At 62.5% G+C, this 14,742-nt stretch overlaps 2 protein-coding genes across 2 annotated transcripts; one reads left to right on the forward strand and one right to left on the reverse strand.

The window, feature by feature from the left end:
- The first annotated feature begins 136 nt into the window (after window positions 1-136).
- On the forward strand, window positions 137-9,295 carry ANGPT4 (angiopoietin 4). The gene is made up of 9 exons (XM_084218168.1): window positions 137-857; window positions 4,960-5,115; window positions 5,324-5,445; window positions 5,743-5,975; window positions 6,453-6,568; window positions 7,002-7,103; window positions 7,185-7,351; window positions 8,114-8,244; window positions 8,331-9,295. Exons 1-9 carry the CDS (start codon window positions 531-533, stop codon window positions 8,489-8,491), a joined length of 1,515 nt encoding a protein of 504 aa, XP_084074294.1. The 5' UTR covers window positions 137-530; the 3' UTR covers window positions 8,492-9,295.
- A 2,113-nt stretch (window positions 9,296-11,408) lies between these two features.
- FAM110A (family with sequence similarity 110 member A) lies at window positions 11,409-13,071 on the reverse strand. Its single transcript, XM_084218176.1, has one exon. It carries the CDS (start codon window positions 13,024-13,026, stop codon window positions 12,025-12,027), a length of 1,002 nt encoding a protein of 333 aa, XP_084074302.1. The 5' UTR covers window positions 13,027-13,071; the 3' UTR covers window positions 11,409-12,024.
- Between the last annotated feature and the right edge of the window lie 1,671 nt (window positions 13,072-14,742).

Here is a 14,742-nt window from a genome sequence, read left to right on the forward strand (position 1 = left end):
CTGCCTGGGGTGGGGGTGCCTGGGTGTGGTGAATCCCAGCGGCTGCTGATCGGGGGGACTCGGGGGTGCAGGGCCGGGGGGTGGGAGGGCGCGGTGCTGCCGTGGCGCTGTCCACCCTGGGACGTGCGATGAGCTGTGCAGAGAACGCCCGGGGGAGGGACGGGGCTGCGTGTGAGACTGTGAGTGTGTGCGTGTGTGTGTGCGTGTGTGTGTGTGAGAGAGAGAGAGAGACATTTATAGATCACGTGTGAAACTTGATCTCCCCGCAGTGGACCCAGAGGAAAGAAAAAAGATAGAAGTATTGTTTTTAAACAGATTTTTTCCTTTGTTTTTCTTTTTTTTTTTTTCCTCCCCTCTCCCCCTGCGAGGGCTGGCGATAAAAGGCCGGGGCGGCCAGCGCCGGCTCAGAGGGAGGAAATGCCGAAATCGCCGCGGTCGGACGCGGCGGCGAGCGCCCACTGACCCATCCCGGCACGGAGCGAGCTGCCGGCGCATCCCGGCCGTGGCACCCCGGCCTCGGGGGCACCCCCATGAGCGCCATGCGGGCGCTCAGCCTCGGCCTCGTGGCCCTGACCTGCGCCACGACGGCTCTGTGCGCTGCCGGAGCCCAGCGCCGGGCTCCGGAGGGCGGCGGCCGCCGCCGCTACCACCGCGTGCAGCACGGCCACTGCAGCTACACCTTCGTGCTGCCCGAGGCCGACCCCCTGCCCTGCCCCGCCGCCCCCGGCCCTGCCCCCGGCCCGGCCAACGTGCTGCTCCAGCGGGACTCGCCGGCCGGCACCGCCGGGCACGGGGCTGCGCAGCGCCTGCGGCACCTGGAGAGGATCCTGGAGAACAGCACCCAGTGGCTGCTGAAGGTACGGTGCAGGATGTGGGGTGTGGGGGGACAAGCAGCGGGGCGGTGTGGGCAGGGATCTGTGTCCAGCACCCACTCGTGCAGCATCCCTGTGGCACAGCTTGGGCATTGGGGCCTGTGCCCACCTGAGCATCCAGGTCAGCTTTCCTCTGCAGGTGTGCAGCTGGCATCAAGCACTGCCTGCATGCAGGGGATGCATGCTGTGGGTTCTGTGGGTGCTGCAGCTCATGGGTGCTGCAGATCGCTCACCCAGAGCACTCCCCACTGCGGCTGTATTCCCTGTCCATCCTTGCCATAGGGCTCTCAAGGTCCTGGCTGGGTTAGCTGTGCCAAGCATCCCTTGGGGATCAGCATTCCAAGTTCTGGGTGATGAGACTGGGAAGGGGTTTGGCCAGTGGTAGGGAGAGGGTCCCAAGGACAGGGGCCACCAAAATCTCTCCAGCTTCATAATTTTTCCTCCTACAGGCTTTGCAAAAGCTCCCAACACTTGGTGAGACTTTGTGTGGGACCCATGGCTCCACGGTGGGAGCAGTGGGGTGCCATCCCAGAGGGGCTTTGTACCCACAGGGTTGCCACCCCCAGTCCCCACTGGCTCGCCCAGTCCCCAATGCCTGAGGCAGGAAGCAGCATTTCCTTCCTGGAGCCCCCACCAGCTGAGTGTGGCTGCCTGCGTCAGACCCAGGAATAGCTCATCCCAAGGGACACGTCCCTGGGGGGCCCTGAGCCCCATAGCCCGTGCCAGGAACACTGGGTACCTGCACTGATAAAAGGGGAAGTGGCTTGTCCCCAGCTGTCACTGACCCAGGAAAGCCATATGCCTGTCCTGTGGTGTGTCCCCAGGCTGCAATGGGACCTGTGTGCCTCTGCAGTCCCATTTCCTGGGTGATGTCCCCATGCCAAGCCCCTGCAGCACTCAGGGATCAGGATGGGGCCAACACACTGAGTGGGGGTCCGGGCCATGGCCTGTGCCAGCCACACTGCTTGGGTAGCCACCCTGGCTGTGGGGGACGGTGCAGGCAGCAGGGACGTGCAGGACGTTCTTCCTTGTCCCCTCAGTCATCCTAGAGAACAAATTCCTCAAGAGCTGGGAAAACGCTGAACCGTGGCTCTGCTGGAAGCCAGCCCAGAGTGTCGCAGAGGGGTCAGCAGGGCCAGTGACAACCTGGCTGGTGGCACCGAATCTCTGTCACCATGGAACCTGCTGGGTCTGCTGTGTGCACACGAGTCCTGGGGTCCCTCAGCTGTCTGCTTTGGTGTCCCTGTGCTCTGGTGCCTTTGTGCCCTGTGTGCCCAGGCCAGCTCTCGGGATGAGGGCAGCCTTTGTATGGCCAAGAAAGGCAGGGGACCAGGGTCCCACCCCAGGTGCACATGGTCCTGTCCAGAGCAGACAGCCACAGGCAAAGTAGGACTGCACATCTGGGCAGCTGTGGGCAGCAATGCCCCTCACCACAGCCCCAAGGAGTACAAGGCAGTGAAGCACTGGGCAGCCAGTACCCCATTCCTTCCCCATCCTGTTCTATCCATCCATCCCATCACAACAATCCCACCCCATCCCATCCTATCCCATCCTGTCCTGCAGCATGGCTCTCTCCTTTTAGAGGCAGTTTGCAGCTATGTTTTTTGCTGTTGTTCCTTAGCTTCCCAAATTTCAGCAGAGCTGCCCAAGAACGCTTGTTTTGGTCAGACTCCAGTCCTGAACAAACAAACGAGGGCTCAAAAGAGGCACTGGGTTCAGGGACAGCTCATCAACAACGTTACATCCCCGTCTGCTCTGCCCTGGCATGGGGAGCCCTGCAGGGTGCTGAGAAATTGGGAGGTCTCCTGGTACCCAACAGGTTCCCCAGGTCCCCTCAGGCATCTCCAGCACCAGCCTTCCCCAGCATCCCCATCCGTGGCACTGGGGCTGGCCCACCCTCCCCACTCAGCACCCCTTGGTGGGGACATGGCCAGGACCCAGCACACAAGGACACATCGGCCACTTCTGTCTCAGGAGGAATTAATTTTAGTTCAAACACAAACACTTGATGGTGCCGCTGGGTCTAGGGGGGAGCTTGGGGTGGGATGGGGTCTCCAGAGAGGCAGTGGCTCTGAAGTGTCTGAGGCACAGGGGCTCTGCTCACCCTGGGATGTGTGCAGTGGTGTGGGGAGCAGGTGAAGGGTTTTCCACCCACCTGTGACTCAAGGATTCCTGAGCTGGTGCTTGTGAAATGTTTAGAAATGCCAGGGCAGGATAGGAACTGGGGCATAGGGGAGGGATGTGGCTGCAAGAAGGCAGCACAGGATGATCCAGCTGTGGGCAATGGGATCTTAGCATGGGCACAGCGAGTGGCTGAGTTTCCTCCTGCTCCACAATGACATTTTGGGGTGACCAAAACAGGACCACAGTTTTCTCACAGCAGCTCTGCCCTTATGGTGCAGAAATGAGTCTCTGAGGCCAGGAGAGCCCAGCTCACATCAGCACCCATGAGATGAAGGAGGGAGGATCCCGGATTCCCTGTCCTTGGCTCAGAGCCTGCCCCACTTGTGTCCCCTATGCCAGACATGCCTGGGGACACTGTGCTCCACTCCAGCTCCCAGGGAGCTGCTGAGGCCAGGATCCAGGGCTCCATCTCCAGGGCTCTCAGCCTTCCCCGTGCCAGCTTGACCTTTTCTCTGGGTATGTTCTGCCCTCAGCTCACAGATATGTTTATTAAAAAAAAAAAAAAAAAAAAAGCAAGATTGAGAGGGAGAAAAGGCCTCCCCAAGCCCTGTGAAGCAACAAGATTAACGACGTGGTTAAAGGGAAACTCTCCAGCAATCCCTCAGCTCGGGGAAATGTTTTCCAGACGCGGCTTTCCGACCTTTCCCTGCTTCCTCCCTGAGAGCATGTTCCTGCGAGGGAAAATCCCCAGGGAAAGGGTGCAGGCAATGCTGGCTGGGATGGTCAGCCCTGGGACCTTCCTGCCCCAAGACCCTCCTGCCTCACACGGGTGCTCACAGCGGGGTGATGGTTTTGCCACTGCCTGGTGCAGAGGAGGAGGGAGCAGTGAGATTTCATCATGCCAAACAAGTGCAGAGCCCTGTGCCCTGGCCCACTGCCGGCCCCACTCCCACGCTGAGTATCCCAACACTGCTGCCTGCCATGGTGTTCCATGATGCCAAACATCCCAGAACTGCTGCCTGCCTGCCACCGTGCCAAGCATCCCAGCAGCCCTGCATTCCCACCACGGTGCAGAACATCCCTGCACCACTGCCTGCTTTCCACACTGCCCAGAGAGCAGCATCCCACCCTGCTGATTCTGCTCCACAACCCCACAAGATGCGGGGGGTTGTGGGGCTCTGCCTGCACCACTGGGGAGCTTAGGCAGGGAGCAAGATCTGGGCAAGCAGGGAAGCAGCATCTGTGGGATGCAGGGAGCCGGGCAGCCCCTGTCCCTCCTGCTCTCAGGGGCTGCTTTCCCAGCGTGGGCGGCAGCGTGGCCCCTTCCGCTCCCTGCGGCCCCCGCCGAGGGACCGTGCCCCCACCGAGGCCATCGCCCTGGGGAGGGGCTGAATGGGAACCTCATGGCGGGGTTGCCAGAAATAGCAAAGCCTTTGGGAAAGGCGGCTCCCCCGCGGGCTGGGAAAGCGGAAGCGTCATCTCAGCTGTGTCCGAGCTGTGTTCGCAGCCAGCTTCTTCCCAGCCCCGAGCAATTCCACGCGGTGGAGCAGCGCCGGGTGCCGGACACCCACCTTCCCTGGCTGACGGTGTCCCCTCACCCTCCCTATCCCCAGTGGTTGGGGGCTGGCAGCTGATGCTGATGCCAGTGCCAGCCACTCCCTGCCTGGCTGCTTGGCACAGGCAACCCTGGCTGGGCATCAGCCCCAGCTCGCCAGCACACCTGGGCACACAGAAGCCCATGCCAGGCTCCAGCTGGTACCACAGCCCAGGAATCTTGGCAGCCGGTGCCTGAGGAGCCTCCCCTGCAGCAGCTCAGCTCGCTCTGTCCTCTGATAAGATTCCAAGGGCCCCGAGGTGGGTCAAGCCTTGTGGAGACACAGGGCTGTGCCTGGGGGCTGGGACGCTGAGACAGAACCCAAAGAGGTGCCCAAATGACCCTCTGCACCCTCACTTCCCTGCACAGCTGGAGAGCTACATCCAGAGCAGCGTGAAGCCGGAGGTGGCGGAGCTGCAGCAGACGGCGGTGCAGAACCAGACCGCGGCCATGCTGGAGATGGGCAGCTCCCTCCTGAACCGCAGCGCCGAGCAGAGCCGCAAGCTCACCGACGTGGAGGCCCAGGTGTGTCCCCACGCCCCAGCACCCCGAGACCGGGTGGGTGGCACGGTTTGGCTGCAGATAAAAGCGATGCCCTGAGGTGACACAGGGTTTAATGCCCCACTGGTGGACGTACCAGGGCTGTGTGCCAGAGACCGGCCGGTCCGGTGACACCCCGGGTGTGGCTGGCCCTGGCTGCTGATGCCAAGAGTCCCCTCTGCTCCCGAGGCAGGTGCTGAATCAGACGTGGCGCATCGAGATGCAGCTCCAGGAGAATTCCCTGTCCACCACCAAGCTGGAGAAGCAGCTGCTGCTGCAGACCAATGAGATCCACAAGCTGCAGAACAGAAACAAGTAGGGGCTGGGGCGGCTCAGGGACCCCCACAGCCCTTGCACCCCACAGGGAGGCTGGTCTCTCCCACCTCACACTGCACCTTGAGGGGGCTTGAACCGCTCCACGGGCTGGCTGTGGTCCCTGGGGGGTTGCACAGCCCCAGCACGGCCACTGGGCTTTGGGTTCCCCTGGCTGGGCACATCCCAGAAGTAAGGTTACAATTCAGGGGGTGCAGCAGGGGATGGGGACAGCAATGGGTCCCTGCAGACACGCTGGGACCGCTCTGCCACCCCATCACCGCTGCATCCCACTCCCAGCATCCTGGAGGTGCGGGTGCTGGAGATGGAAACGAAGCAGCAGGCGGAGCTGGCGGGGGCTCACTCAGAGAAGGAGAAGCTGCAGCGGCTGCTGAGCCGGCAGAGCGGCACCATTGAGGAGATGGAAAAGACGCTGCTGGCTGCCAGTGCCAACAGCAGCCTGCTCCAGCGCCAGCAGCTCCAGCTCCTCCAGTCTGTCCAGAGCCTGGTGCGCCTCGTCTCCCAGGGCAGAGGTGAGCGGGGTGTGCGGGCAGAATGGGGGCAGTGGGAAAGCTCCTTGTCCTCCCGGCAGCGAGCCAGGGTGCCCCCTGTGGTCTGCTCAGCTTGAGTGACTTCACCTCAAAAACCATAGAACCATTCAATTGTAGAAGGGTTTGGGTTTGGAAGGGATCTTAAAGCTCATCTCGTTCCAACACCATGGGCAGGAACACCTTCCACTAGAAAATTATCCATTCATTGCAACTAAGGAGGAGCTTGGAGCCCCAAGGGGGGGGTCCATAGCCTGATGCCATTCTCAGCCATGGCTAACCCCCAGGGGTTAGGCTGGCAGCAAGCTGGTGGCACAGCTGCCTTGCTCAGCCCTCAGGAGATGTCACAGAAGATAAAAAAAAATAATCTGGGAGCATAAAGGGAGAGGGAAGAGCAGCAAAACATGGCAGGGCTACAGGGGCATCATGGTTTCTGCCTTCTCACTGTCCCCTCTGCCACAGCCATGTCACCTGGGCAGGAGCAGCAATTCCAGGACTGTGCTGAGGTGCGCCGGGCTGGCATCCATGCCAGTGGCATCTACACCCTGCACATTGCCAACCTCAGCGAGCCCAAAAAGGTGAGCACAGCCCAGAGAGGGCTTCCCTGCCTCACCCTGGAATGTTGCCCACCCAGTGCACACCAGCCCCACACCAAATTCCTGTTCCTTGGCATATCCTAGGGCACTTTCCCCACCCTTTCCAGCCTTGGGGGCTGCACAGGGGTGAAGGCAGCACCCACAGGATGAAAGCAGGGCTGGTACATCTTTCCAAATGGGGGCATAAAACTGATTTTAGGCACCCTGACCTATAAGCACCATACCCCAGCCCCTGCCCACGGCCATGGAGGGAGGAGAGAACACTCAGCCAGGCACTGGGCACAGCACACCCTCGCCAGCCCCTCAGCCAGCCCTAGCACCCACAGAGCACCCACACTGAGCTGCCCAGCCTGGCAGAGATGCACCTGGCTGCCCGCTCCAAGCCACCCCCAGCTGCCCCTCTTTCCCCTTGCAGGCATACTGTGACATGGAGACAGACCGAGGGGGCTGGACCATCATCCAGCTTCGTGCCAACGGCAGCCTCAGCTTCCAGAGGAGCTGGAGGGAGTACAAGCAGGTACTGTGTGCCTGGCTGGGGAGGGGGACACCCTGGGGGCACCCCAGGCACCCTGAACTCACCCACCCTGCTGCTCCACAGGGCTTTGGGGACGCGTCGGGGGAGTACTGGCTGGGGAATGAGGCCGTGCACCTGCTGACGAGCCGGGTGCCCTACGCCCTGCGGGTGGAGCTGCAGGACTGGGAGGGCGGCCAGGTGTATGCCCACTACGGGAAATTCCAGCTGGGGAGCGAGCGGCAGTTTTACAGGTAGGGGAGAGGCACTGTGGAACAGCCACCCCGCACTCCCCGTCTGTGACTGTCCCCAAGCCCTGCGGGCAGCAGTGGCCAGGGGGCAGGGCTGGGTGGGGGACGTGCAGGATCACTTGGGGCTTCACTGGGTTGTCCTGGTGTAGTTATGGTGCCAGGTGCCAGGTGCATTGCTGTGACACTTTCATCTCTCCCTGGGATTCTGAGAAGTAGCTTTTTAATGTATAAAATTGCATCAAGGCAGTGGGATTTGCCATCCCAGTGGAAGCAACTGGGGCACTTGGACTGAGACTCTTTGTTTGGGCAAGGGAGGTGACACAGCTGTGGCCACCAGGCATTCCCAGGGGTGTTGGGCATCCCCAGGCTATCCATGTCCATGAAGGGATGCTATTCTCCTAATGCTCAGCTTGCCATGACCATGTGCTCCTGGCCATGGGCAGGAGGGTGGAAAGCAGCTGGGGACCTTCACTGCTGGGCTGGAGGTGGAAGCAGACCCCAGACATGCCCTGCACCATCCATCCCATGCATGCACTGAGCTGACCCCTAGCAAGAGGACTGGAGGAGACTTGGGGGCCCTCTCTGCCCCAGCATATCACAAGCCCCACTCTTGGGGGCCAAGGAAGGGAGGCCAAGCTGGAACTACACGATCTCTGCCCCCATCCTCTGTGCTGTGTTCAGCTCATGACAGCCCCTGAGCAGTGCTGGGGGCTCTGTGACCCCTGGCAGCCGCAGTGACAGTGGCTGTGTTCCTGCTGGGCACAGGCTGTCGCTGCAGGACTACAGTGGCACGGCTGGGCAGCAGAGTGGCCTGGCACTGCAGGGCACCCAGTTCAGCACCCGTGACGCCGACAACGACAACTGTCTGTGCAAGTGTGCCCAGATGCTCTCGGGAGGTGAGTGGAGCAGGGGGACACCCCCATGCAGCACCCGTGGGTGCCAGCCTGTGATGCCACCTCCCCACCCTTGTCCCTTCCCACAGGATGGTGGTTTGATGCCTGTGGCCTCTCCAACCTCAATGGCATCTACTACCCAGCCCGGAACAACATCCGCAAGCTCAACGGCATCCGCTGGCACCACTTCCAGGGGCCCAGCTACTCCCTGAAGGGCACCCGCATGATGATCCGACCCTCCAGCTTCTGACGTGCCCACGGCAGTGCCAGCACTGAGAGACGAGTCCGGGACAAGGGATGGTTGGGGCTAAGATGTCCCAGCTGCTGCGGGGAATCTTTGTCATGAGTTTATTTTTTACTCTTGTTTATCCCACTTTTCAGAAGTCTGCAGTGTCACCACGGCCATGCTGGAGGAACCGTGGGCAGGGGTGAAGGGCGCTGCAGGAGCTGCAGGAGCTGCAGGAGTGGAACAAAGCCAGACCTGCCAAAGTGGGCTCCAGCATATGGAAATCCCCTGATCTCACCTCAGCTTCTCTCCCTGAATTTCTGCTGGGCCTCAGGGTTTTGTCTTGGGGAGAGGGCTCCAAGACCCCACCCCAGTGATGGGGCTCTGAGAACCCCTGGGACCATGTGCATTCAGAGGGACCCCAGATATGATGGGGGCTTTGCCTTTTCACTGGTTTTGGATATTGTAAATCCCCCACCATCCCACTTTACTGCAGGATTAGAGGAGCTGGATGGGACAGGAGTCCTGATAAGCATGGGGGCTGGTGGTCCCTCCCTCCCCTTTCTTCCAGAGACAGCCATGCAGAGGGCCACAGGCTGTCCCCTTCCAAGCATGGCCCGAGCCACTGTCCCCATGTATGGCAGGACAGGCACTGCTCCTCACAGCATGGAGCTGGGTTTCTCCAGCTCTCAGAGAGGACAGGAAGAGCAGGGGGTGGGTGTCCTTGGGGACCTTCATGGGGACCAGGGATGACCAGTGGCCCAGTTCTGGGAGGCACTTGCTGGGAGCAGACACTGCTGCGGCAGGGGCTGGCAGGGCCCCAGGACTGGCAGGAAGGGGCTGGGGGGTCGTGGGTGGGGAGGGGGCTGTGGGTTGAAGGGCTGGGAGGCGGGAGGTGGTGGGTGCTGGCACCGACACCGGCTGTGCATGCAGCAGTGGGGGGGCTCCTGCTGCCTGCCCTCATCACTGTCCCGAGGCACCCGCTAATTAACGCTGATTAAAGCACGTGACATTGTTGGCGCTTCCAGAAGATGCTCATCAGTGGGGAATAATTAAAAAATGGAAAACACGGGGGGCGGTGCTGCCGGTTTTCCTTCTGTCCTGGCTGCCTGCCTGCACCTCCTGCCTGCTCATGGGGCACCCATGGGGAATCTCAGCACAGAGGGTGAGGGTGATGGACATTTCCCCGGCTGTCCCTCCTCCCTGGAAATAACTGATGGCCTCAGCTGTGCTCCCCATGAAACCCGAGCCACCGGGAAGCAGCTGCCAGGGAAAGCGATAGGGAGTGTGGGGCTGTCCTGCTGTCCCCAGTGGGGACATGCAGCGGGGGGGCATTCTGGGGGGGACACATGAGTCTGAACGTGTCTGTGCCAGGGTTTCATGCTGGCAGTCCCATGGGTGGGGGTCAGATGGAGACTCCTGGTTCATGAACAAGGCTGCTGTGTGTGCATCTGTGTGTGCACATCGAAAGACTGCTCACAAGCACATGTGCACATGGACACACAGACATCCTGCATGCACAGGATCATGCACACGTGAGCACAAAGGGCTTTGGATGGCCATGTCAGGTCCCATTCATGCAGGGCATGGGACACCAGAGCCACACCAAGGACAGGCAGCACCTGAGGGACATGTGGCTGCTCAGCCCCTGCCTGTCTGGGGGCTGGTGGGCCCCCTCCCTTCTCCTTAGCAATAGCAACAAATTTAGACCAAGCTCTGGGACACACCACGCTGAGGAATCCAGCAGCACAGCTGGTCCCAGCCACCAGCAAGGATCTGGTTCCCTCAAAGATTTCCCCAAGGGCAAAGCCTGTCCCCAGGCGGTTGCCCAGGGTCCCTGTCACCCTCTGGTTTCCGGGGTGTTTTCCCTGGGGAGGCACCCAGTGCCCCATGTGCCATCATTAAGGATCCCCTGGGCGTGCGTGTCCTCCCCAGAGCCTCATCAGCCTGACTCACAGCCAGATGCCATCCCCGTGTCTGTCACCACGTCCTGACACCACATCCTCCCCTCCACATTCCTAGCAGCTGGACCTGACAATAACCCAGCAGGAGTCACATGGGTCCTGCACCCTAAGCAGGGGATATGTGTGAACACACAACAGCTTAGAAATCAAGCTGGGGTGGTAAATTCTTCTTTATGACAGCTTTTCTGGGGACCCCAGGCACTGGATGGAAGTCCCAGTCAAGAGGCCCATGGGTGCTGCCTTGGCCTGCAGCTGCTGGGGGGCTGCCACTGAAGGCAGGCAGCAGCAGGCCCAGGCTCAGGTGGGGTCCCGGCGTGCAGGTGCTTGCTGGTGGCTTTGATGTCACCTTCCCCAGCAGACACCCACTTATATGGCACATCAGGAGCACGGTGACTGCAGGGCACAGGTGGCACCTGAGGTGCCGGGAGGGCTGTGGTGCCATGTGAGGCTGCCCTGGGAGAACCACGGGCGCTTTTCATCTTCAAAGCGCTCTCTGCACCAGCTTTCATCCCAGCCCACCTGGGAGCTCTGCTACTGCCGCCCCCATCTCCAGTTCTTGGAGAGCCGGGACCCAGCCAAGCTTTGCAGCAGGGAGGGAAGGAGGCAGGGGAGGGTGCATGGCACAGAGGGGAATCCCAGCAGCTGGGGCTCTGCCGGGACCTGCCAGACCCAACCGCCGCCCTGCCGTGCCCGCCGGGCCCCGCGCTGGCACGCTGCAGCATGGAACCTGTGATTCCCTTCCAGCACCCATCCACTCAGCACCCACAGCCCTGCAGAGCTACAGGCACCCCAAGAGTCCCTGTCCCATCCCAAAATCCACTGCCCCAAGAGACAACACACAGCCTCCAAAACACAGGCGTTTAATAAAACTGGCTGCATTAAAATTATTATTATTATTTACAGATCAAACATAAGGAAAAGAGTAGAAAAGAGGAACTGTTGTCTTCATAAATACCAGGCCCAGCATGGTGGGGGCTTTTTGCCCACTGGCAGCTGGGAAGGGGAACACAGGCACCCACAGACACTCACACAGACACACAGCCCTGGGCAGCTGGAAGAAGGGGGTCAGGTTTCCCCCTCACCCCTCAAAGCACCAGGCTTTTCTTCAGCAATAAGATGGGACCACCAGGATGTGGCCACCACCCCAGGCAGTGGGACCCCTTCCATGGAGGCTGCAAGAGGCAGCTCCTTCACGAGTACAGTGTCCATGCTCTGTGCAGGGGGACCCAGCCCCTTGCACCCCACCCTGAGGTGCTGGTGAGGAGCAGGACAGGCAGGAGCTGCCAGCAGTACAGGCAGGGCAGCCACACTTGAGGCCCTGTGGGTGTTGAGGACCAGCCACACACCCAGGGACACGTGTCCTCTGCCTTCCCATGGGCTTGGAGGAGCTGGTTCTCCAGTGCTGGCACAGGGGTCTGACCACGGATCCCTGGCCGCATCAGGCCAGTGATGCTGTGGCACAGCAGGGCTGAGTTCAAGGGTCCTGTCACCACCAAGAGGTCTCTGCTCCTCCCAGGGCACAGCCAGCACTTTGTCCCCATCCAGCATTGCCCGCTTATCAATGACCCATCCCCGGTGCCCACCACGGCACTGCTACACATCGGAGACCTGCTGGGGCTCCCTGGCCTGGCGCAGCCCGTAGAGCCACTTGATGACGCGGGCGTTGCGCTCGATGATGGAGATGCCGTAGGGCACACGCTCCGCCGGCCGCCCCTCCGGCGTGGCGGCGCTGGGCGGTGAGCGGCCGCCCTCCGAGCTGGCCGTGCTCACGCTGTGGAACTTGAGGGACACGATGTCAGAGCTGGCACGGGCGAAGCGCTCAGCCCCCATGTCCTGCAGCTCCTCGGGGTCAAGGCCACAGTAGTTGAAGAAGCGCTCCAGGTCGGCGGTGGCCCGCGAGAGCCGATCGCTCAGGTCCGACTTGGAGCGGTGCAGCAGCGGCTGCCGGCGGGCGCTCTCCGGGCGGGCGGGTGAGCTCCGCGACGGGGTCACAGGCAGCCCACCTGGGATGGGGGATGCAGGCAGCGGTGTCACCGGGCTCCGCGGAGCTCCACAGGGACGGACGTCCACCCTCCGCACGGCCACGTTGCCGGGGGGCTTGGGGGTGGCCGGGCTCTCCGGTGGCTTGAGAGCCCCCTCCACCGCTGGCGCTTCCGCCCGCCACCTGCACTCCCTGCCCAGCGGGCTCTCCGCCTTAGGAAAGGGGCTGTCACAGAGGTTGATGAGGTTGTTGAGGATCTCCAGGTCAAGGGAGGTCTTCGGGCTGGCAGCATCGGCCCGGCGTGGACCCGGGGGTGCCCTGCGGCTGGGGGTGAGCACAGCCCGGCGCACCCCGGGGGTGAAGAGAGGCTGCTTGAGCAGCAGTGGCTTCACCGGCTCCTGCTTGGTGCTGACGACCTTCTGGCTCTTCACGTACTTGGCCTTGTCGGCCTCCAGCCTCTCCACTGCGCTGGGCTTCCCGGCCCCCGGCTCGGCGTGCCGGCGGAAATACGCGGGCCCTTTGCGGAGGATACGGACGGGCATGGCCGAGGTGAAAGGCGCCGTCACCGTCACCCCCTTCATGGTGTCACCGGCTTGCAGCGCCTCGACGGGCATCCTCCGTGCCGGCACCGGGACACGGGTGAGCGGCCGCCACGGGCAGCGAGGGGCTCAGGTGCCGTCGGCTGCGAAAAGGGGCCGGAGTGAGAGCGGGGCCGGAGTGAGAGCGGCGGCGACGCTGCCCCTGCCCGCGCCCCGGCCCCACGGCAGACAAAGACAGCCCAGGCTGTGCGGTACCGCACTCGCTGCGCCCCCGGCTCCGGGCTGCCTATTTGAAGGCGGTCACCACGCCTCCGCCGCCGCCGAGCCTCCCCGACAAGTCCCCCGGCCAATCCGCGCCGCACGCCTGCTTCAAACCGCACCGGGGCCAATGGCGCCGGCGGGGAGGGCGCCCCGGTCCTGGAGAGGGGCACCCTGGGGAGAGAACGGGGGAGGAGAGAGCCAAGCACCCCTCACTGGTGCTCTGCCCGAGCCGCAGGTGCATCGCCTGCATCAAGGGGTGCATTGCATGTGCCCCTCGTCCATGCTCAGGGGGGCACTGCCCGCATCCAGGGGGGCAGCTCGTTCACCCAGGCGTGCATCGCCCACTCCCAGGGGAGCACTGATTGCTCCCAGGAGTGCCTCATCTACATCCTTGCGTCACCCATGCCCAGGGGTGCATTGCCTGCTCCCAGGCGTGCATCCCCCAAGCCCAGGGTTCTATCACCCACCACCCTGCCGGGCTGGGGGGTTCCGTGCTCCACTCCCTCTGCTCTTCCCGCAGCTCTCGCAAGCTCCGGGGCTGCTCCCAGGCTCCCTGCTCTCATCCTGGAGCTCCTTGGAAAGTAAGTGGAGTACACGGGGGTTTCCACTCGTGCCTCCCCGGCGTGCTCGGGGCAGCGTGAGGCCCTGTGCACCCGTGTCCTTGGGTCCCTGCCAACCCCAACAAGCGCAGCCGCCACAACGGTCGCGCAGAGGCACCAGCCCGCCCACAGCGAAAAGCGGGGGGAGGGCACCCAAACCAGCCCTACACCCTTCTGCAGCCCCCTGACCAGAGGTGGACACACCCAGAGTAGCCCAAATACCCAAAGGGGTTCAGCAGTGGCAGGGGACACAGGAGCATATGTGGGTCAGACCCCCTCCCCCAACCCCTTTCCCAAGCTGCTCCGAGATTCCTCCTGAGGGTCCCGATTTGGGGCACTGATGAGCCCGAGGATGTGATAGCAAGCCCCAGCACTCACCAGGTGCAGAGGTGGGCAGGGCAGGGCCGGTGTGCTGTGGCCTCACTCGCTCCCGTGGCAGCCCCGAGCAGGCAGCTGCCACCGTCACCCGCTCACCTGCGTGCACAAACTTCCTGGGAGCAGCCCAGTGCCTGTCCCAGGGGCAGGAGCCAGCCCTGGCACCCACAGCCCCGCCGAGCCGTGGCTGAGCCACAGCTGAGCCGTATCTGCACTCCATACCAGCCCACGGGTGCCAGGTTCCCCAGAATCTGGACCCCTGCAGGCTCCCTGAACAGCACACGGTGCATTCCCCTGACACGCTGTGACAGACGAGTGGCCATGGGGGAGGCTGGCTGCCCCTCTCCCCATTCTCGTCCCCTGCCTGGGGGGACATGCTGCCTCCTGACCTGGAAAATGTCTGCAGGGGGGCGGCCAGGCGTGGTGACAGCTGGGCACGGTCCCAGCCCCGGCACAGATCCTCCTGCCTCCTTCCTGGGGCAGCTTTCTGCACCCCTCTGCCCAACCCTTCGGGTCCAGTGCTGCCCAGCCCCTGAGCCAATGGCTAGCTTCGCTG

Source organism: Fringilla coelebs, assembly GCF_963513975.1.
Source record: "Fringilla coelebs genome assembly, chromosome: 18".
NCBI classification, from domain to species: domain Eukaryota; kingdom Metazoa; phylum Chordata; class Aves; order Passeriformes; family Fringillidae; genus Fringilla; species Fringilla coelebs.